Source organism: Barbus barbus, assembly GCF_936440315.1.
Source record: "Barbus barbus genome assembly, chromosome: 14".
Taxonomy (NCBI): Eukaryota; Metazoa; Chordata; class Actinopteri; order Cypriniformes; family Cyprinidae; genus Barbus; species Barbus barbus.
In genome coordinates, this window is record NC_136742.1 from 28,499,928 (window position 1) to 28,521,293 (window position 21,366).

The 21,366-nt window shown below is 38.0% G+C and overlaps 1 protein-coding gene across 1 annotated transcript; it reads left to right on the plus strand.

Annotated features, from left to right (window-relative positions):
- The first annotated feature begins 1,507 nt into the window (after window positions 1-1,507).
- On the plus strand, window positions 1,508-21,199 carry LOC306880601 (ras-related protein Rab-10-like). Its single transcript, XM_079434228.1, has 6 exons — window positions 1,508-2,135; window positions 11,701-11,761; window positions 13,127-13,265; window positions 14,642-14,731; window positions 15,653-15,754; window positions 19,534-21,199. The coding sequence occupies exons 1-6, from the start codon at window positions 2,009-2,011 to the stop codon at window positions 19,618-19,620; spliced, it is 606 nt and encodes a 201-aa protein (XP_079290354.1). The 5' UTR covers window positions 1,508-2,008; the 3' UTR covers window positions 19,621-21,199.
- Window positions 21,200-21,366: the final 167 nt, after the last annotated feature.

A 21,366-nucleotide genomic window follows, 5' to 3' on the forward strand; every position in this document is an offset into this window, starting at 1 on the left:
GAGCAGCAAGGTTTGGAAACAGGAGAATGGAGCTCCAGGAGTGACTCACTGACAGATATAAAGGAATAAAACCTCCAGCAGCTCTGAGCCATGCTTGTCTGAGTCACAGCAGGTTTCTGCATGTTTACAGCTGCATTAGGGAAAATGTTGCCCAATGACTTGCAAACAATAGCCGAATTCCTCAAACCTCACGGGACATGAGAGCAGAACTCATTCCAGCAAGAAAATGAGATGATTCTTACAGTTTGTGGTCTGCAGATAGTTTGGAAATGGGGCATTTTGATTTATTCTCTTCATTTTGGATACTGGTAATATCATGGTACTTTTCTCTCTTTATTGACATTAATAGTTCCACAGTATCTTTACCTGCATTTAATGAAACTTTCCAATGTACAAAAAGTTCCTTTATGGGGAAAAAGTTTTTGCAGATTATTAAAATATTATAAATAAATGGTTCTTTCTCATCGCAAATCTATAGTCAAAATCGTGACTCGTGTGAGCCATTGTTTTATAGGCTACAAGTTAAATATTTATTCTATCTCTTTTTTTGTTTGTTTACACTGTCAGTTTTGTCTATATGCTTTTGTTTCACACTGAGCCTTTTAGATACAGATTTCAACAGTGGTTAAAGAAAGCTACTTGTTCTGAACCTATTAAACCAAAGCAATTGAGGAAAAACTGAACTGTTTGCAGAAAGGTTGGGAACCCAAAATGTTCTTCTATTGCATTTTGACGAAAAAAACCCCGTCTTAAACTTTATTTTCACCATAATACTTTAGTAAATTTATGCACTATGTTTGGTTTTAACTAAGTAAGAAAACCACATTAAATGTGCAAAGAACATGCTAATATAAGGATATTTCTGTAAGTGCATGATAATACCATAACAGTACTATTACTATGTTAAAAATACCACAATACCACGTTTTGGCATTGTCAGCGGATAACTTTCGCGCTGTCATATGTGACCCTGAACCACAGTGCTAAGACTTTATTTGGACAACTTTAAAGGCGATTTTCTCAATAGTTTGATTTTTTTTACACCCTCACAGCCCAGATTTTCAAATAGTTGTATCTCAGCCAAAAATTGGCATTTGCTAACAAACCATACATCAATGGAAATTGTTTATGTAGCTTTCCAATCATGTATAAATCTCAATATTAAAAAAATGGACCCTTATGACTGGTTTTGTGCTCTGGGGTCACATATGGAAATGTTGTAAAAGTGCCACGCCCGGACTGACATCACATCTGGATTCGTCACGGTGACCCAATCACACCCAGCAGCGCTGCTTGGGGCTGACGGAACCGACTGTAGGGTCACGAAGTGTCGTTAGGGGCCAGGCTCTGGGCTGCGCCAGATGCATTCACACTACCCAAAAGAGCTACGTCAATAATGCCCCAAATGTCTTCAGACTGTTGGCTCTCTGTCCAATCAGCGTTCGAGATGGATTTGAAAAACGGCGCTTTCGACCAATCACAAAGCCAGGCGCTAACATAGGGGCGGGAAGAGAGGCGTGGCTCTGAAATCTAGGGTGTCGCCGTGGTGGCTCCATTCGAAGGCGACGGCGGTTGGTCGGTCGTCTCTGTGTTTGTCCTCTTCTAAACTCCACAAACGGACCCGGTACAGACTGTCGGTTCGGATCCAGCTGTCAAACGAGATCTGTGCGGTTCGGCATCGCTGGGATGAAGCGGAATATCTTTCATTTGAATCAGATCGCTGGTGTAGTTTGAAGAAAGAGAGTCGGGCGGAGGAGCCATTTTGTCCCGACAGTGTGAGAGAAAGAAAGACAGAGACATTAAAAACACCAGACACCACACTTTCAGAGGAAACGCACATCTTAAACATCTCCTTTGGAGTTTAAAAAAATAGTCAACAGAGGAAATTAAAGCAATTCAGCTGTGAGGAGACTGTCCGGTGTGTGTTTTTGGATACACACACACACACACACACACACACACTCAGTCTCTATCGGTTTCTCAGCAGTGTGTGTTTATAAGAGCTCAGATGGCGAAGAAGACCTATGATCTGCTCTTTAAACTGCTCTTGATTGGTGATTCTGGGGTGGGAAAGACCTGCGTGTTGTTCCGATTTTCAGATGACGCCTTCAACACCACCTTCATCTCCACTATAGGTGAGAATCACACCCGAATCCACCCGGTCTGAGGGGTTTATTCACTGTTTTATGTCAGAAATGCTATTAAATGTGTGAGTATGTGCTAACTAGGCCTTGATTCTGGGCTTTAGCATGCTAACCGGCTAACGCTAACTGATTCCTATCAGTTGAGTGAATTACCTGAAATCAGTTGATTCAGAATCATATTATAGAGTTCAGAAGGTTGTTTTGGTTGTCTAATAAACGTCGTTCTGTTCATCTGTATATTTGGATTAATGTTATTGTAACGTTAGTTGTTGAGGTTATTTTGCTAAAGTTTGCGTTAACATGCGGGCTGACTGACAAATAATAATTTGATGCCGGAGGAAACAAAGTAATGGCTTGACAGTGTTTTATATGTAATTTCTAATTTGTCTAGATGAGGTAATCGATACATTGTGTATGGTTTAAATTAGATTAAACGTTAAAGGTTCAAGCGGCCTGTTACATGGAGTAACGTTAACCCCAAAATCCATCGCTTTGAGGATTAATCCTGTTAACGTATTAAAACAATGCGTCGTAATACTGTCACTAGTGTGTTTAACTGACGAATTTGTTAAAATCATCGATCATAAGTTTTTTTAAAAAAGCATAAACAATTAATTAGTGTGGCGTCATGGGCTGCGCTACTGCGCATGCGCGAGTCGTCTCGTGCCAATAGAGCAGTTGCCTAACTGTGTTCTCTCTGTGCTAAACATCATTTCACTACCTCTTGGTGCTTTCTGCATGATATCATGGGAAAGGCACATCTGAAATGGGATTTTCGTGGTCGTTAGTGTATATGCTTGACCTGTAGATTTTGGGTTATGGCCAGGTGTGAGAGTTGCAAACAATCTCTCCACCCTTCCATAAAAAAGCACTTTGAAGCTGCCATTGTACCAGTGCTATATTATTATGCCAGGGTTTTTCTCAAGGTACTTTTTGAGTAGACTGTGGTGTCCATAGTAATACCATGGTACTTTTTGTAAGGAGATGAGCATCATAAATAAACCACATTAGATTGGGAAGTAATGAATGTTAAGTTAATTGTCATTTTATTTAGTTACCTGCTTATTTAACCCAGATCCATCATCTGTCACCTGAAAAACATCACTAAGCATGTACATGCAAGATAGACGGCTTGTTCAGATTGATGCAGATGTTTGAACACCATTGTTGCAATATAATACGCACTTCCTCTCCTCACTCTTTCTCTGTGTTCAGATGCCTGGAAGGTACATTCAGTGGGTTAAAATGAGAAGCATGCCGTACCTGTTAGATCACAGGAACCGCATGAACGTATTCACTGAGAACGGCGTGGGTAGATGTCATTTAGCAGATGCTCTTGAACTCGGTTTACGTACGGCAGGGTCATTTCTCTGGGGGTAACAGGAGATCTCAGCGCCACGCCGGTTCATGGGGCAAATTTAGACACAGTCCATTTATTTTAAAGAACTGATCCTAAATGCTCTTTCATTGGTATTTTGTCTTCTAAGAAGAAATGTCCTGCATTTGTAGACCTTTGGTTGTTGAGCGTGTATTCAAGTTTACGTTAAATCAAAATTAAATTAGTAGGTAGTATAATTGTACATTAAGTATCCTAATTTTCATAACACCCTGGTTATTCCTGGTTATTGTGAATGATTCATCACCGCATGTTATTCCAAAGAAAAAGCCTTTCGTTTTATATATAGTTCATAACTTGTGCTGCCTCTAGAATTGACTGCTGACATTGAGTATTAGTTAACAAGAAATGGTTTAATCTGTGAAATAATAGGCTTGTTTTTAATGGCATTTGTAAGTTGAATAAAGTTGCCGTCATTTATTATGTTTCTGATAAAACCTGGAAATTATCATGATTAGGAATGAAAACTGAATATTAACCTGCCTACTGGACAGGCAAGGGTGTGTGTGACATTTACGACTGTGTTTTTATCTCTCTGCTATGAGTCACATGACCGCTCATGGTGTGTCAGGTGACCACATCACACCTGTGGCTTCCTGTTGTGATCAGGTGGCAGTTGTGAACTATGTCAGCATAAGGGTTCATGTTCTGAATTGTCAGGAAATGGTGGTTTAAGTCATCAGATGAGTGAAAATTTGGATTTACACTCACTCCCCTTCTAATCCAGTTCTTCTTTTCTTTCAGTTTTAGTGTTTTTTAAATCAACATGTAATCAAAATTGACACTATTTGCACTTTATGCACTCTCCTGTTAGTATTCTACGGTATTCCAATCTATCAAAAAGTATCAACATGCTTCATCTCTAAAACGACATTCTTTTATTGATGACATCATCAAGGCCGCTTAAGTTTGACCAATGACAGACTAGTTTCGTAAGGAAAGTTCTTAATAATTTTCTACAGGATAAAATAAAGTCCCGCTTTATTTTTTCCCCTTGTTCAACATCATGTCACTTGGTTATGAATGCCATTTCACGTTGACTTGAAGTGCATCTCTCTCTCTCCCTCCTTTCTATAGTTCAGAGCCTTAAAATACTCACCGGAAACTCCCTGCAGTCTCAAGGGAAAGATCACCTTACACACTCACACACGAATACACACCGTAACCATATTTTCACTATTAAACTCTTGATTTAAGCTTTTATAAATGCATAAAAAAAAGACATTTTCTTCCTTTTCTCTTTCTGTCTGGCACTAGTGCATTCTCTTTCTTTGACTGACAGGATCTTGGCTCATTTGGGCGGAGCTTCATTCTGGACCCTTGAGGGGGCCCCACAGCTGCAGAGGCTCATGGGAAGGGGTCTGATTGGCTGCCTGTCAGGAACCCTTCCATGTCCTTTGTGTTCAGTTCTCGTATAAACCAAGTTTTAAACCAGTCTCACATTTAGTGGCCAAATCCAGGCTTCTTAAAACGTTGCAGGAATCCTTTACTCATGTCACATTAAACCAGAGTATTAATTTCCTTTGTTGATGTAGGGCAGAATATCCGGGCTGCTCTTTTTATTGTCAACTACTTTGCCAAAAAATGACAGCTTTTGTCCTCATTGTATGAAATGGAGTAGCAAAAGATCTTCTTTTGCATTCCAGGCATACAGGTTTGTAACAGCATGACGGTTAAGTAAAAGATAACACAATTGTCATATTTGGTGAGTTGTTCCTTTTAAAGCCATATGTGGCATTAGCTTAGCTCAAACTTTCTGCTTTTAAGGCCCAAAATACCCAACTGCAGTGTGTGTAAGTGTGAAGGCTCAGTCAAAAGTCCTTTGACATGTTTTCAGAGGTTAAACTATGAGTGTGTGTCCTCTGCTATAACTTTCACACTCTCTGTTTTTATATTCTCATGTGTCGTTCACATCTGCAGAGTTTTCTCGTTTTATTCTCTTCATGTCTCTTTCAGGCTCTGTTCTGCCTATGTGGTGGTTTGTGTGTGTTGTGTGAGAGTGACTCAGTCTTTGGCTGCATATTTGTGTATCATTTCATAAAGCGGCTCCCACCCATAGTGCAGCTGTGTGTGTATGTGTGTGGTTGGAGTTCTGCTTAGCATTACTGCTAAATATGTTGGTCAGTCTTTGTGCAGCTAGGGGTGTAACGGTACATGTATTCGGAACAGGTACGGGTTTTTCGGTTTGGCACGCATGTCCATAAACACGTCAGAAATATAATGGAGGACAGAGATAAGCTGCTGTGGGAAAAGTTCATGATTTAAGTAGTCCTAAACGTGAGATGTGCTTTATATTAAGGGCTTCAACGTAACTCATAAGTATAGGGTTTGAAGCGGCTTGTTCGTCTGTCACATGCGTTTGCTGCTTAATGCATTTGAGATGTGTTTTTTTTCAGTGTATAATTTGCATCTTACGGTTGTCTCCTTATCTGTAAATGTTAGAAAGTCACGCCAGTATTTCCTTTTGCATAAAGGATCATCCTAACAGTAAGCGACGAATCGCACAGATACATGACTAACATATGGAGAGCAGACTAAAATATACATTTTGCCTAAATGTTTCGCATCCAAAAGTGGAAGCACTTGAAATAATTTTACTAATTTACAACAGCACCACAAAGTCTGTATGACGAGTATGCTGCAAGTATTGACATTTGTTTTACATTTAAAGACGGAGAGATAATTTGTTTGGTAAATCACGCTTAATGAAAAAAATTTTTTTTTTTTTTTTCAAACTCGAGCAACATATAGAACTGTAATTTTTGTATACTGTTACACCCCTGGATAGAACATACTATACTATGTGATTCTAAAGTGGTTTGAGCGGTTTAGCTTATCACTATGCAGTTGATAAGGATTTTTGAGAATTTAAGGTTGTTACCATGCAGTTTCTAAGGTGTTTATATTGGTTTAGCTCGTTACTATGCTGTTTCTAAGGTGTTGTGATTGGTTTAGCTCGTTACTATGCTGTTTCTAGGGTGTTTTGATTGGTTTAGCTTTTTCTATGATGTTTCTAAGGTGTTTATATTGGTTTAGCTCGTTACTATGCGTTTTCTAAGGTGTTGTGATTGGTTTAGCTCGTTACTATGCTGTTTCTAAGGTGTTGTGATTGGTTTAGCTCGTTGTTATGCTGTTTCTAGGGTGTTTTGATTGGTTTAGCTCGTTGTTATGCTGTTTCTAGGGTGTTTTGATTGGTTTAGCTTTTTCTATGATGTTTCTAAGGTGTTTATATTGGTTTAGCTCGTTACTATGCGTTTTCTAAGGTGTTGTGATTGGTTTAGCTCGTTACTATGCTGTTTCTAAGGTGTTGTGATTGGTTTAGCTCGTTGTTATGCTGTTTCTAGGGTGTTTTGATTGGTTTAGCTCGTTGTTATGCTGTTTCTAGGGTGTTTTGATTGGTTTAGCTTTTTCTATGATGTTTCTAAGGTGTTTATATTGGTTTAGCTCGTTACTATGCGTTTTCTAAGGTGTTGTGATTAGTTTAGCGCGTTACTATGCTGTTTCTAAGGTGTTGTGATTGGTTTAGCTTATTTTCTATGATGTTTCTAAGGTGTTTAGAGTGATTTAGCATGTTACTATGCTGTTTCTAGGGTGTTTTGATTGGTTTCGCTCGTTCCGATGCTGTTTCTAAGTTGTTTTGAGTAGGGGTGTGCGATATTGGAAAAAAAGTGATATCTCAATATTCTTGGGGATTTTTTCTATAACGATAATTAGACGATATTTTGCCGAGTGTGTTATTGTGCTGATATCTGACTACCGTGGACAGCTGCAGTTTTTGGTATTCTTCATATTGTGTGGTCAGTTCACATCAGTGATAGAAATTAATCTTATCATATAAGTTTAAAATTGATTTTTGCCAATGCTCAGACAACATACAGAATTACCAAATTTTGCCATAAGTTAAATATATTAAGGTTCTGCAATATATAAATGTATACGATTTGTATCGTAAAAAGCGCTATACAAATAAACTTGAATTGATTTTTACCTTTTATGGGCAACTTTACCTTTAAAAAAAGCCTCTTTTTTTTTTTTTTTCTAAAACTGCATCTTTTGAGTCAAATTGTTACATTTAATCAGTCAATTAGAATGATAAGACATTTAGGCTGTTACCAAAAAAATGAAACAAGTATCAACAAAATTAATCTTTGCAGAAGTAGAATCTGAATGGCATTTAGATGTATTTACCAAGCGGCAACCTCCCGCTCCCTCTCTTGAAACCAACACGGAAGTGACTAAAACTGCAATTCATCGACTGGCCGCTAGAGGCTGGCTCCAAAAGGGAGTCAGTCCCATAAGCCCCTTTCACACAGAGATTCCGGAAAATACACGGGTAATGTGTTCCGGCAATTATTCCCGGGTCGTTAGATTTGCTGCATTCACACTGCCAGTGATTTCCCGGAATCTGTGCTTGCGTTCACACACAACCTGTAAAAGTCCCGGAATGACACGTGACGTCATCGTGTGACGTATAATGTACGAGTCGAAAACGCTAGACAGCCAAAAAACAGGACGAACGTCAAAAAGCAAAGTTCAGCAGAATATTGTAACTCTGCCAGCTGTGTCTGCTTATTGGAATAATGCTGTGGGTAACATCTGCTGGAAAAAAGTGTGGATGCTTCCTCATACCTTTCTACTAACTAACAAAGTAAAGGAGATTTCCTACAAGATAATCCATAAGTTCTATCCTGCAAAGCATTATATGAAAAAATTCAAAAGTGATATTTCCTCCAGTTGCTCTTTTTGTGATGACTCTGATGAAACTGTTGTTCATATCTTTTGGAGCTGTCCAATTACAAAGACATTTTGGCAAGATGTTTTAAGTTTCATTAGGAGTAACATTTATAATGAATGTATTCTGTTCTGGAAAGATGTAGTGTTGGGTTTTGTTGAGTATGAACAATCTAACAGAAAACAGTTTTATGTAGTGAATCTGATTTTGCTCATCCGTTTAAATTATATTAAGCCTTAAAGTTCCGCATAATTAAGGAAAATGATCTCAAACTTAATTTTTACCGCTATATTGATATTGTACTCTTCTTTTGCACTGTCTGCAAAAAGTGAGATGTCACGCCAAGGCAAAAGGCAGTAACTTCCACATTATATAGGGTGCTGATCACCATTTACAGAATCATTATAATAACATCTGTATAAAATCTAGTGATCATTGGGTAGGATATAACAGTAATCTAGTAATGTGATTCAATTTTTTTTTCTGACCGTAACAACCAGACAAAAAGTTAAACGTGAGTGGATACCGCTTTGCAACCAATTTATTTTCAATGTTCGCTAACATTAAAGGATGAAAGACATTCTTAGCCTATTGTTTTTACATCGAACTGAATTCAAATATCTTAACCTATAAGAATGACTTGTGGATTGATTGTGAATGCCAGCAGGGATAATGCTCCGAATGATTATGAATTTAGCATCTCCGATGGCGTTCAATGCAATGGATTTTATCGACTTACAAGAAATCTCAAACTCCATCTCTGCATGTTGTTGTGAATTTGTGTTTATTATAACATTCATCTGGGAACGCAACGTGCGCCATTTCATCAGATTTGTAAGGTAAATCATTTATAAATCTACTCCCAAACACAAGAGAATACATTGCGGTTTCAAAATAAAAGCTCTCACCCTCTGAGTTTACACGTTTTGATGTCCACATTCATTTAATTACAGTGGCTATAGCATTTCTGTCCTAAAGAAATGGCCAAATATTAAATATTAAGTGGACATTTGAATTAAATGGTGCTTGGTCAATATTAAACAAGGAATAGATCGCACAGTAATGTGTAAAAATAATCATCAGGCAGCTGGTAGTATTGGCACAGTGGTTAACCAGAAAAATGTAAAATGGCACGTCATGCCGAATTAGTAAATAAATGAGTAGATATGGCCATGGAAAATATGTATTGCAAAATCATTGCTTTTGGTCTGTTTCATTTATATTTTGCAATTCTTTTTATTTGCAAAAAGTACCTTATTTTTTCTCAATACTTTCATTTTCGTTTGCAAAACTTCAATTCTCTTGCAAATATATGCAGCGTTGTTTTGACTCCATACATCTGGTGGATAAACCATGGCATTGCATATGAATATTATTTTTCTGGCCACCAAACGCCTCTAATTTGCCTTTTTTGCACTGGAATTTAAAAACGCTTTCACTATTTTAACTCTAAATACTCCTCTAATTGTAATACAAATAATAAGCATATTAGAAAAATATGAATACGGTCTCTTTATCACTCCCCAGAATAAAATGCTATTGTATGCTATAAGCGAAGTCAGCATAGTTTTCAATACACAATCAATGCCCATTATGTAGAAATTGCTGCAAATAAACTGCTGTCTGTCCCGATTAATCCAATTCAAACATATTGACAGCGCGGAGATGTTTGGAACTATTGAGCGCTCCATGAACCGCGAGATCAAAGCATGTCGCAACTCTGTTTCTCAACGGTTCTGGATTGTTACTATGTGGTTGCCAAGGTGTTTTGAGTGATTTAGGTTCTTACTATAGGATATAAATATAAGATATTTTCAGGTAGGCCTATTTAGGTTGTTACTATGCTCTTGCAAAGGTGTTTTCAGTTATTTAGCTTGTTACTGTGGAATTACTGAGGTGTTTTGAGTGATTTAGGACATTACTACCGTTGCCATGGTGTTTTGAGTGATTTCGGTTGTCACTGTGGTTGCTAAGGTGTGTTTTTTTTTTTTGGACACATTGCTCATGGTTGCCAGGGTGTTGTGGGAGTCTCTTACCAGTCCAAGTCACTAATAAAGTTGTGCAGCAGGACAAGCACGGTAACCAGTTATCAGTTCAGGACATTTTCCAGTGTGAGTTTCTGTCTGAATGCTTTTACTGTGCCGTTGGGCCATTAAACTCTCAGCAGTTTCACAGATGAACCTTTCCATTCTGCCCGTCCTGTCCGTGTTGGTCTGTGCTAGTCTCAACAACACACTGCTGCTGAGATATCTCTCTACCCTTCATCCACTACATGAACTGTGACGCTATGACCCTACTTTTAACTGCAAGAGAAAATAGCCTAAGATGCTGACATGGCATTAAATAAAAATATACTACTACTACTTCAACTGCAAGAGTGTCTACAAAACCTCATTTTTTGTGGTAAATTTTTGCTTTTAAAATGGAAAATACAATAAAAATGCCCAGTCAGTACTGTTTTTGCAATATGCAATGTAGTGCTTTCTTGACGATTTTCTGTCACAATGAATACTCGGGTTTGTTTCTCATTTGGAAAAGCTTCTCCCACGCTAGAAAGCCTTAGAGGACAATTTAATGTATGCCTACACATCCCAAACTTTTATAAAGATTCAACATTGGGGCTATTGAGTGCAAAAAATAATTACTAGTTTGAGTTTTGTCTCTCAAGACTTATCAACAGGCCTTGAAGTCAACAGTAAATGAAAATGACCCTCGTTCCCACTTAATAGATGTTCCTGGTCTTATTGTGTATGATTTATCAGTATATGTTATTTTAAACAAAGAAAAATGTTAGTCTTCATAATATTTTAACCCCCGGTTTCACAGACAAGGCTTAGACCTAGTCCCAGACTAAAATACATGTCTGGGCTGTTTCAACTGAAAGAAACTTGCACTAACTGATCTTAAAATGTCAGTGCCATTGTTTTGTCTCAAGATGCACACCAGTAATATTTGTTCGTAAAAGATATTTAAATGTCCTTATTGAACCTATGGCCTAATCCTGGCTTAACCTAAGCCCTGTCTGTGAATCCAGGCCTAAATGTAATAACTTGTTTCCGCCTCTGGAACATAATACAAGCTTTCTAACATGTTATCAGTAGTACAGCAATAATAGCAAATAACAATCTGCTTGAGCCTTTGGGATATGTGGAGAAGCTCTGGACCTTCTGACTTGACTTTCAGCATCAACGTCCTGGTGAAAGTGTGTCCTAAAAGTGCCTTAGGAAGAGAATACCATCACATTCAGATCTGACTCCATTTTAATATTAAAATCCTAAGTGGATCCAATCAATTTCCAATGAACAAAATTTCTGCCATGCAACATTTTTCTCATTGAATATTGTGTCACTCACAGAAGTAAAATAGGTTGTGAATGCTGTTTCTTTTAAGTGTTTTTGTTCAACTTCTGTCTTTTGTTGTCCTTTTAGGAATCGATTTCAAGATCAAAACAGTTGAATTGCAAGGAAAGAAGATAAAGCTACAGATATGGTAAGTACAGTTACATTACGACCATGCTTTAAGTGTGTAAAACCAATTTAAATTAAATATAATTTATATCAATTTAATGATATTTAAATACGTTTAAAAAAATATAACCAACATACGTTTCACGTTCTTTCTAGGAGAAGAAAGCATCACTATGTAACTTAACATAACTGTTAAAAAAAAGTAAACTGCAGTGTTTTACAGTAGCATTACAAAAAAGGTTAGAAATCTGACAATGTCATTTTAACAAAGTAAACAAACAAATCAAAAAACAATTTAAATGCCACAAATTTGCTCAACTTGGTAATAAAGATGCATTAATCTGACATTTTTTTGAACTGTTGAAATCATTCAGTTATTGCAAGCTGTTGTGATATGCATATGGCTTCTGCGATGTTTCGCTAGTTTCTATATATTGTAACATTTGTTTATATGCAGGATACAAAATGAACACCTGCCAAGCGTCAAATGCATGTAAATGCAGAAAATAAAACAAGTTATTGACGAGTTAGCCTAAATGCCACTGCACACGGAGTACAAAATTTTCGCACGTTAAAAAATAAATACGACCTCACTTTGTGTCAACACTGCCTCCGAAACGTTCGTCCGTCAAAAAAATTCAGATCAGGTTCGATTTTCTGCGTTTTCGCATCTGTAGCATGCATTTTCATAGGAAAGGATGGGGAAAAAACTGAAAAACGCTTGCGAAAATTTCAGACTCGGTGTGCAGTGACCTTAAGAGTTACCGTCCAAATGGCTCATGCTAATTGACAACAAGTTAGCATGCAATTCAGAGACTGATCTACAAGGATAATGTTCCTCATAGTTTCATTTGGTGTTTTGTGGCCAGGAATGTTACCATCCTAGAGTAATTCAAATATGAAAGAGAAAAGCACCCAAATAATTATATTATTTCTGGAGCAAAAATGTTTTTTTAATGAAATGACAGTTGCATGTGAGAAACAATGACGTTTGTCTCCATTTTTTAATCTGAATCCATCTGAATGAATTATGTTTTACAGGTTTGGTGGATTTTCATTGAATTGTGAATCAAATTTCAGTCTGTTTCTTAGGCTTATTGCCGCTGCACCTTGTGTTCCCATTTTGGATATTTTCTGTGAAATTGCCTTGTAGAGTAATGAAACACAAGGACATTAGATGATCATTTTTCCATCAGTATAATTGATGGCAACAGTTGTTGAGATAGATATTGGTTGGTTAAAAACTGGTGGCTCTTAACAACTAGTCTGCGATGGTCACCAGCCAAGCGAAGTTAATTTTGAATCTTCTCTTGTATATAATCCATTGGGTCCACGAGCGTCTGGGCTGCTGCAGTGTTTGATTGTGGTTGTCATTGTGTTTGTGCAGGGATACAGCAGGGCAGGAACGGTTTCACACCATCACTACCTCTTACTACAGAGGGGCCATGGGAATCATGCTCGTATATGACATCAGCAACGCCAAGAGCTTCGAAAACATCAGCAAATGGCTCAGAAATATTGATGAGGTCAGTCTTCACACAACCTTACTGCACCCCTCAGACAGCATCAGAATAGACAGTTATTCAGGGGATGGTGTTTTAAAGAGACAGTTCACTGAAAAATGTAAATTCTGTCATCATTTGCTCACCAACTTTTCCCAAACCTGTGTGAATTTCCTTCATCTGTTGATCATAAAACAAGAAGATACTATGGAAGCCATTGGGGAACGGAAACTGTTTGGTTGCCAACATTGTTCAAAATAACGTCTTTTGTGTTCAACAGAAGAAAGAAATTCATACAGGTTCGGGAATGTGACACATTTTTGTGCTTTGAATGGAAAATAATGTGATTTGTAGCGTAGAGTTGTTCTTAATTAGTTCTACCCTAAAACCTACCTAAAACTTTACAATTGACATACACAATAGTAGAAAAATTTGTTTAAACATTTTAAATTTATTATCATATGTACTGTTATAGTTTCTGTTAAGATTTTGAAATGGATTATTGTTGTAATCTTTATTAGTTTTTCTTTAAATTTAATTTATTACTGTTAACTAAAGTAAAATGAGAAATGTTGCCTTGGCAGCTAGCTGGAATATAAAACAAAATCATTTTCAAATTTCTCATTTTCATTTAAAGTTGAGGAACTAAAATAACGAAGTCAACTAAAACCATAAAGTATGGTTTCAGTTAACTCCGGCTCAGTGATGATTATGGCATGGGCTGAATAGGAAAATGTTGGCCAATAATTGACTGCTCGGAACACATTCTGGTCAAGTGAAACCATATTGAATTCAGTTTTCCTTTATCTTGCATAGTTTTGTTCATGGTGTTTGAGACATGAATTTGTATTCAAATACAGAGTTTGTTTGGGCAAGCATCTTTTGACCCCAATGAAAAACAATATGGGAAGTGTTTTCTCTTAACTTTTAAAAATGAATAAGCCCATTTATTTTACTAGCCTGACTATGCATGATCACATGGGTAGTTGCATCTTATTGTTTGTTGTTATAAATAGAACAGACCTGCGACCCATTTTGAAGTCGAGAACCGCTGGTGTAGGACTTCTGAAGTTCCAGTGCTGTAAAAACACCAACTTAAAGATACATAATCATGTAGTGAAACTGCTGACTGTTTGATTTTCAGTCTGATGATTCATGCAGAATTTCCCAACAATCAGCACTTTCAAGAGAATTCATATAACATGAGACTCCATGAGGGATGTGGTTGTGTGTTTGGTGGCCTATCGTACAAATCCAAGTTACTTGCACAACTGATGCAAACTCAGTTCTTCAGTACTGTTTCTTCTGTGACTTCTGAAGCCACTTTAGTTTAGGCTGTCAGTCTTAACATCAGTATTTTGTAAGAATGCATCGTCCCAAATGTGTGTATGTTGTTACAGCACGCTAACGAGGATGTGGAGAGGATGCTGCTAGGCAACAAATGTGACATGGAGGACAAACGTATTGTACCAAAAGCCAAGGGGGAACAGGTAAAACACTGTGGATGGATTTTGAATTAGGACGAGTTGAAAATATCGATTTTAACGGATTCTTAATTTGATGAACCAATATGTATTTTTAAGTCCCTAGAATCGTTGTGTTCAGTTGATTCGTGAACAATTTAATGTAGCATTATTTTTTGCACAACTCCCATTTAATAAATTACAATAAGCTTTGCTACGAATGTGTCAGCTATGAAAATGTCAATTGTATTATGAATTCAAACAATAAATACCGTTTTGGTGCTCTTTAATGTTGCATGACAGATCACTGTCTAGACGCGGCATGTGAACTTATCATCTCTTCCTCTTTACTACCAGTTACTGCACCAAATATACATGAATAAAAATCAGAAGGTGTTGAAACAAACTATCAGTGTTGACATCCACTGTTTAAATGTGTAACAATTATATCACTCAATTTATTATAAAAACTGCCTTGTGCAGTTTAAATGTTTATTTACAGATCCCTTTAACATAGTAATGTACCAACTGACAGCGTTTTTAGTTTACAGCATTAGTTAAGACATTTTTCCTTGAAAAAAAAACAAAACAAAAACAATTTGACGTGTTGTCCCTGACTACATATACATCTAAATGAATCGAGATTGAAATTGAATTGAATCACAAGCTTGTGAATCAAAATTGAAACACATTGTGAAATTTGTCTCTCTACCCAGCCCTAATCAGGAAGGTCAATTTGTCCACTAGTTGAGACATTTAAGTTTTTTTTCTTTCTTTTTCTGTTCTAGGAGTCAGTTTATTTGTTGAATATTTGTCACTCTATTGAAGCACTCTGCTAAGTGTTCATATTTCTAAGAAACTTGTGTAATCATCCTCAAATGGGTCCATACATATTAGTTCAGGCCAGCAAACACAACGAATGTTCACTGTTCTTGTGCTGATCCTCAGATCGCGAGAGAACACGGGATTCGCTTCTACGAGACGAGTGCAAAAGCCAACATCAACATCGAGAAGGCGTTCCTCACGTTAGCAGAAGATATTCTCAGAAAGGTGAGTTCGGGAATGACTGACTGATGACACCATTGTGCTTAATGCTTTTAAGCAAAAACATTGCAGGGCAAAAGAGCAGGGAAAAACAAATGTCTTCTTTTTATTATGTAGAATTATTTATAGTGATACTCCAATCATGATTTTTAGACATTTGTTCAGGGCCTTAATTTCATTTTTGAGAATGAATTTCCCTCTTAGGTGACTCTTGTGTGAGGAGATTTTTTTGAGGGGTGGAGCCTCAAATAAAAAAATGCTCACCTAAATGTTTGATCATGCTGTTTTTACAATCGTGCAATAGCTTACACAGCACAAGCCTGATTTTGTGATCTGTATATGAGGTGGCCTTTTATGCCAGGTTCACACACAGACCTACTCCGTTTGCAGTGTGTATGCAGTCCATGTGCGGTACGTAAGCGGTGCAGAAGCAGCACTGACTGTGCGTTCACACAGGAGTCTGCAACTGGTCTGTGGCTGTTTACCACAAACACAACATTTATCCATTATTTTGATTTAAAATCCAAACATTGCCACTGAAAATGCTTTTTCAGCATTATGATTATTTTTTTACACAGTACAATAATACAGTCTATTTCAGTCTTATACAATAAATATAAGCAAAGCAACACATTATTCAATGCTTTTTACTTTTGCATTTACTTCTAGATTTATATATTAAGTTGCTCAAGTGGCAAAACATTTAAACTACTTTTCTTACGTTATCGGAAACTTACCATTGACAGAAACGGTCAGCTCTACTGCCTCTCCTTTTGCATTTAAATCTTTATTACAAGCAATCCTGCGGTTCATAAAGAACTTTGTTTTTCTACCTCCAAGAGTACCATTTATTATTGCCTTATCTAAAAGTGCTCTTTCCCTTTAAACCTAGCCAAAAAGTGTTTGCAAGAAGTAAAAAGAAATGCAGTTTAGAAACTATAGTGACGACTCGACCCTGCCTCAATTGTGCAAGTGACACTTCCTGTCAACTGTTCAGCGTGCAGCTCGCTTATAGTGCAGACGCGATTTGATTTGAAGCCGTTTGCGCATTTTGAGAGCGAAAGAGAGAGCGTGCGCTATGATTCACTCACGCTGTTTGTGAAATTACATCTCATATAAGGTTTTCAAATTATTTCATAAGTTATTTAATGAAGAAATATGAATTGTACCTCACCTTCAGCATTATAATTATTTCACCCACGCCCGGACAAAGACTGAGACGGTGCACTGCATGTCATGCCAAATCTCTCACAACAGGCGCGTCAGCTTGAGATCATTTTTTTTTTTTTTTAGATCGCCCTTTATAGAGACCGCTGATCAAACATCCCCAGGCGATTATCGGCCGATAGTGATCGGTACCCGATCAATCGGAGCACCCCTACTCTGTAGTCTTCTGAGGTCAGATTTGGTCCTTGCAGAGTACGGATTCAATGATGGCAGAGTAGAACTGTTTCAGCAGTTCCCGTGGCAGGTCCTGCTGGGCCTTTTTAACAATGGAGTCCATGTGAATGTCCCACTTCAGGTCCTGGGGGATGGTGGTGCCCAGGAACCTGAATGACTCCACTGTCGTTACATTGCTGTTCATGATGGTGAGTGGGGGGAGAGCAGGGGGGTTTCTCCTGAAGTCCACAATCATCTCCACTCTTTTGAGCGTGTTGAGGTCCAGGTTGTTAAGACTGCACCAGACAGCCAGCTCCTTAACCTCCTGTTTGTAAGCAGACTCGTCACTATCCTGAATGAGGCAAATAAGTGTGGTGCTGTCTGCAAACTTCAGGCGCTTGACAGAGGGGTCTTTAGAGGTGCATTCGTTGGTGTAGAGGGAGAAGAGCAGTGGGGAGAGAACACAGCCCTGAGGAGCTCCAGTGCTGATTGTACGGGTGCTGGATGTAAATTTTCCCAGCCTCACTACCTGCTGCCTGTCTGTCAGGAAGCTGGTGATCCACTGACAGACGGAGGTGGGGACGGAGAGCTGAGTTGGTTTGGGCAAGAGGAGGTTTGGAATGATAGTGTTAAAGGCCGAGCTGAAGTCCACTAACAGGATCCTCACATAAGTCCCTGGTCTGTCTGTTGCGGAACATAATGCAGTCCCATGTTGACTGCATCGCCCACAGACCTGTTTGCTCTGTAGGCAAACTGAAGAGGATCCAGGAAGGGTCCATGTCCTTCAGGTGGGCCAGTACCAGTTTTTCAAAAGACTTCATGACCACAGACATTAGAGCCACAGGCCTGTAGTCATTTAGTCCAGTAATTTTGGATTTCTTTGGGATGGGGATGATGGTGGAGTATTTGAAGCAGGAAGGGACTTCGCACAGTTCCAGTGATCTGTTGGAGATCTGTGTGAAGATGAGGGCCAGCTGGTCAGCACAGCATTTCAGACAGACTGGTGTAACACAATCTGGGCCTGGTGCTTTTTTCCTTTTCTGCTTCCGGAAGACCTGGCGCACCCCCCTCTCCCCCACAGGTGTGGGGGAGAGGGGGGTTGCTGGAGGCGTTAATAGTTGTGTGGAGAGGTGTTCAGGGCAGGTATGGGGTGTTTTTTCAAACCTGCAGTAGAATTTATTCAGATCATCTGCCAGTTGTTGATTTTCCACAGTTGTTGATTTTCTATAGAATACTCCATTTCTAATAGTGGCACAGAGCATAAATGAGTCTGTATGGGTTTTTTTCTGAATTCCAATGCAACAAAACAAGGCACAATCAACTCACTGAATTGCTTTGAAATAGCCCCAAAACCCCATTAATGTTTCCATTCCCATCTTAATATGTAGAGACAAGTATAAGTAAATCATTCTTAGGTGGATTCTCTTAGAAGTCCAGGGGTGTGTGATATTGACAGAAAATGTTATCTTGGGATATATATTATGAAATTATAATTTTTTTTTTCAATAACGAATATTTTCTGAGTGTGTTCTTATGTGGTGCTTTAGGCCTGCCATGGATAATTATGGCACTAAAACCGGCAGTAGGTGGCGGCAAGTCTCTTCATTCTTTCAAACGATTCGTTCAAAATGGCTGATTCATTTAGAAAGGAGTCAAGTGACTGTCTTTTATGAATGGATCATTGAATCATTGACTAATGATCACCCAAAAATGAAAATTCTGTCATTAATTACTCGCCCTCATGCCGCGGAAATGATCCAAAATGGTGCTACGGTGACACGGAGGAGACGAACTGTCGAATAAAGTCGTTATTTTTGTATTCTTTGCATACAAAATGTGTTCTCGTAGCTTCGTAAAATTCCGGTTGAACCCCTGCTGTCACATGGATTATTTTACTGATCTCCTTGCTACGTTTCTGGATGTTGATCATGGAAGGACCCTTGCTGTCTATGGAGGGTCTGAGAGCTCTCAGATTTCATCAAAAATATCTTAATTTGTGTTCTGAAGATGAACGGATGTCTTATGGGTTTGAAACGACATGAGGGTGAGTAATTAATGACCGAATTTAAATTTTTGGGTGAACTAACTCTTTAAAAGGCTTCATCATGCAGTGAATGCTTTTGGCCTTTCAAGATGTGTTTTATGCATACATACTCGATAATGTCAGATCACATATTGTTAAAACAACAATTACGATATTATCGCACACCCCTAATGAACACCGTGACACTATCAAAACACGGCTCTGTTTGTTTGAGCATCCTGATCAGCCGGACAGCAGCAGCGACTCAAGTGGTGCGAGTTTGGCACCAGAAAGTGATCAGAACAAACTCAAAATGGGATGTTTGCAAATCCAAAATGTTTGTTAATATCTATTTTGTGGTGTTTTTTTTTTTTTCTCGCAGACGCCCGTAAAAGAGCCCAACAGTGAAAATGTGGACATCAGCACTGGCGGTGGAGTCACAGGATGGAAGACCAAGTGCTGCAGTTGAACAGACACACACAGTTACTCACACACTTTACACAAACACACACACACACACACAATCTGTTCTTCTCTCTCTCTCTCTCTCATTCTCTCTCTCTCTCTCTCTCTCTCTCTCTCTCATCCCTCATTTCTCTCTAACACTCTTCCGTTCTGTCCTTCTCACGGGATTCTCCGTAAAACACATCTCTAACGTTTCTCACACTCACGATTGCTTGCTGACATTTTTATTTCTGGAAAAAAAAAAAGTCATGTTTCTTCTTATTTTAAAGTTTAAAGAAAGAAATGAATTTAAACAAAAAGCATATTCACCACTACATGGAGACCGTCAGTGGACCTGGAGACGCTGTCCGTCGGCACAGAGGAGCGGCGTAGCGTTTTAGACAAGACTTTGTCCAGTGTTTTTGGGGTTAGTGTTGTGTGTTAGTGTGAGAGATCTTCTCTAGCTGGGTTTTTTGTTATTTGATTTGATTTCTTTCGTCCGGTGCCTTAATGTAGAGCCATAGAGCTCACCCCCCCCCCCCCCCAAACACACACATTTAAACACCACTTTTCTGTAACAGTTACGCACACACACACACACACACACACACACAGGTCCTCTCCTCTCTGCTTGACCCGCTAATTCAACCCAACACGCCTGAGTGGAACCATCCGGATTCAACCTGTTTGCTCACAAGAGAATGGCATTTTATATATATATATTTGTTTAGTGTTTTTTTTTTATTTAGTTTGTTTATTTTTCAGAATGACTTGTTTCATGAATCTCCTCTGTATGTTTTTTGTTTTGTTTTGTTTTCCTTCACTCAGTTACTCATTCTCTCCTGCATGCTGGTTTCTTTGGGTTTTTTGGGGTCTTTTGTAAGTTTTGCCATGTTTGTAATTCACAGGAAGTATCTCTTCTAGTCCACACATGTGTCAGGGAGGGGAGCGTTCTCTTTGGAAATTCAAACGATTTTGCAGATCCATTAAAAATAAGCTTGTTTAAGTTACATTTTGGTCTTGGTTATTGAAGATAGACAGTTTGTAGTTGTGTTTGTGTGTGTTTTAAAAAGTCTTAATTCACTCTTCCACAAATTTAAGGCCTTAATGTTCAGATTCAAAATATCTAATCATCCTTAAATCAAGATACATTTCCTTGAAATGCAAAATAAAGTCTTGTTTTCTGAGAAACTGAACAAAATTAAGTGATTTTATGCTTAAAACAAGAACAAATATGTCAGTAGAGAATTAAAACTCGTTTTCCCTTTGAATAATTTTTTCTGAGCCCATTGGAAGATATTTGTTTTACTCACAAACTTGCTTCAGTTCCTCAGAAAACAAGACTTATTTTATGTAATTCTCAGATAAATGTATTTTGATTTATGAATCTTTAGACATTTGCACCAAAACAAGGCAGAAATACTGATGCAGAACACTTTTTTTTTTTTCTTTTCTATATTCCAGTGTTCGGGAGCAGAGCTATTCAAGCCTTAAGTTTGTGCGTGTGTGTAAAATGAATTAAAAATTAATCATCTGAAAGATTTTTTGGAAGTTGTATTTTCAAGTTGAAGTGTTGCTAATATAAAACATTTACATTTAGAGACCATACTTTGTTGCATTCAATTTACTTGTATTTTCTTTACTTACTCAAAATATAACACACTTTTTAAGTAGGCCTATTATAAATATTAGCTATTATTATTATTACGTTTTGTAAATAGGAGTAGCATTATGTCTCACTTGGGACGAAGATGACTAAGTTAAGTTAAAT

Excerpts from the sequence above, each read along its gene's own strand:
- LOC306880601 (XM_079434228.1), top strand. The coding sequence starts at position 2,009 with ATGGCGAAGAAGACCTATGATCTGCTCTTTAAACTGCTCTTGATTGGT. Across the intron at positions 2,136-11,700 it reads CACCTTCATCTCCACTATAG|GAATCGATTTCAAGATCAAA; the intron begins GTGAGAATCACA and ends TTGTCCTTTTAG. Across the intron at positions 11,762-13,126 it reads AAGATAAAGCTACAGATATG|GGATACAGCAGGGCAGGAAC; the intron begins GTAAGTACAGTT and ends GTGTTTGTGCAG.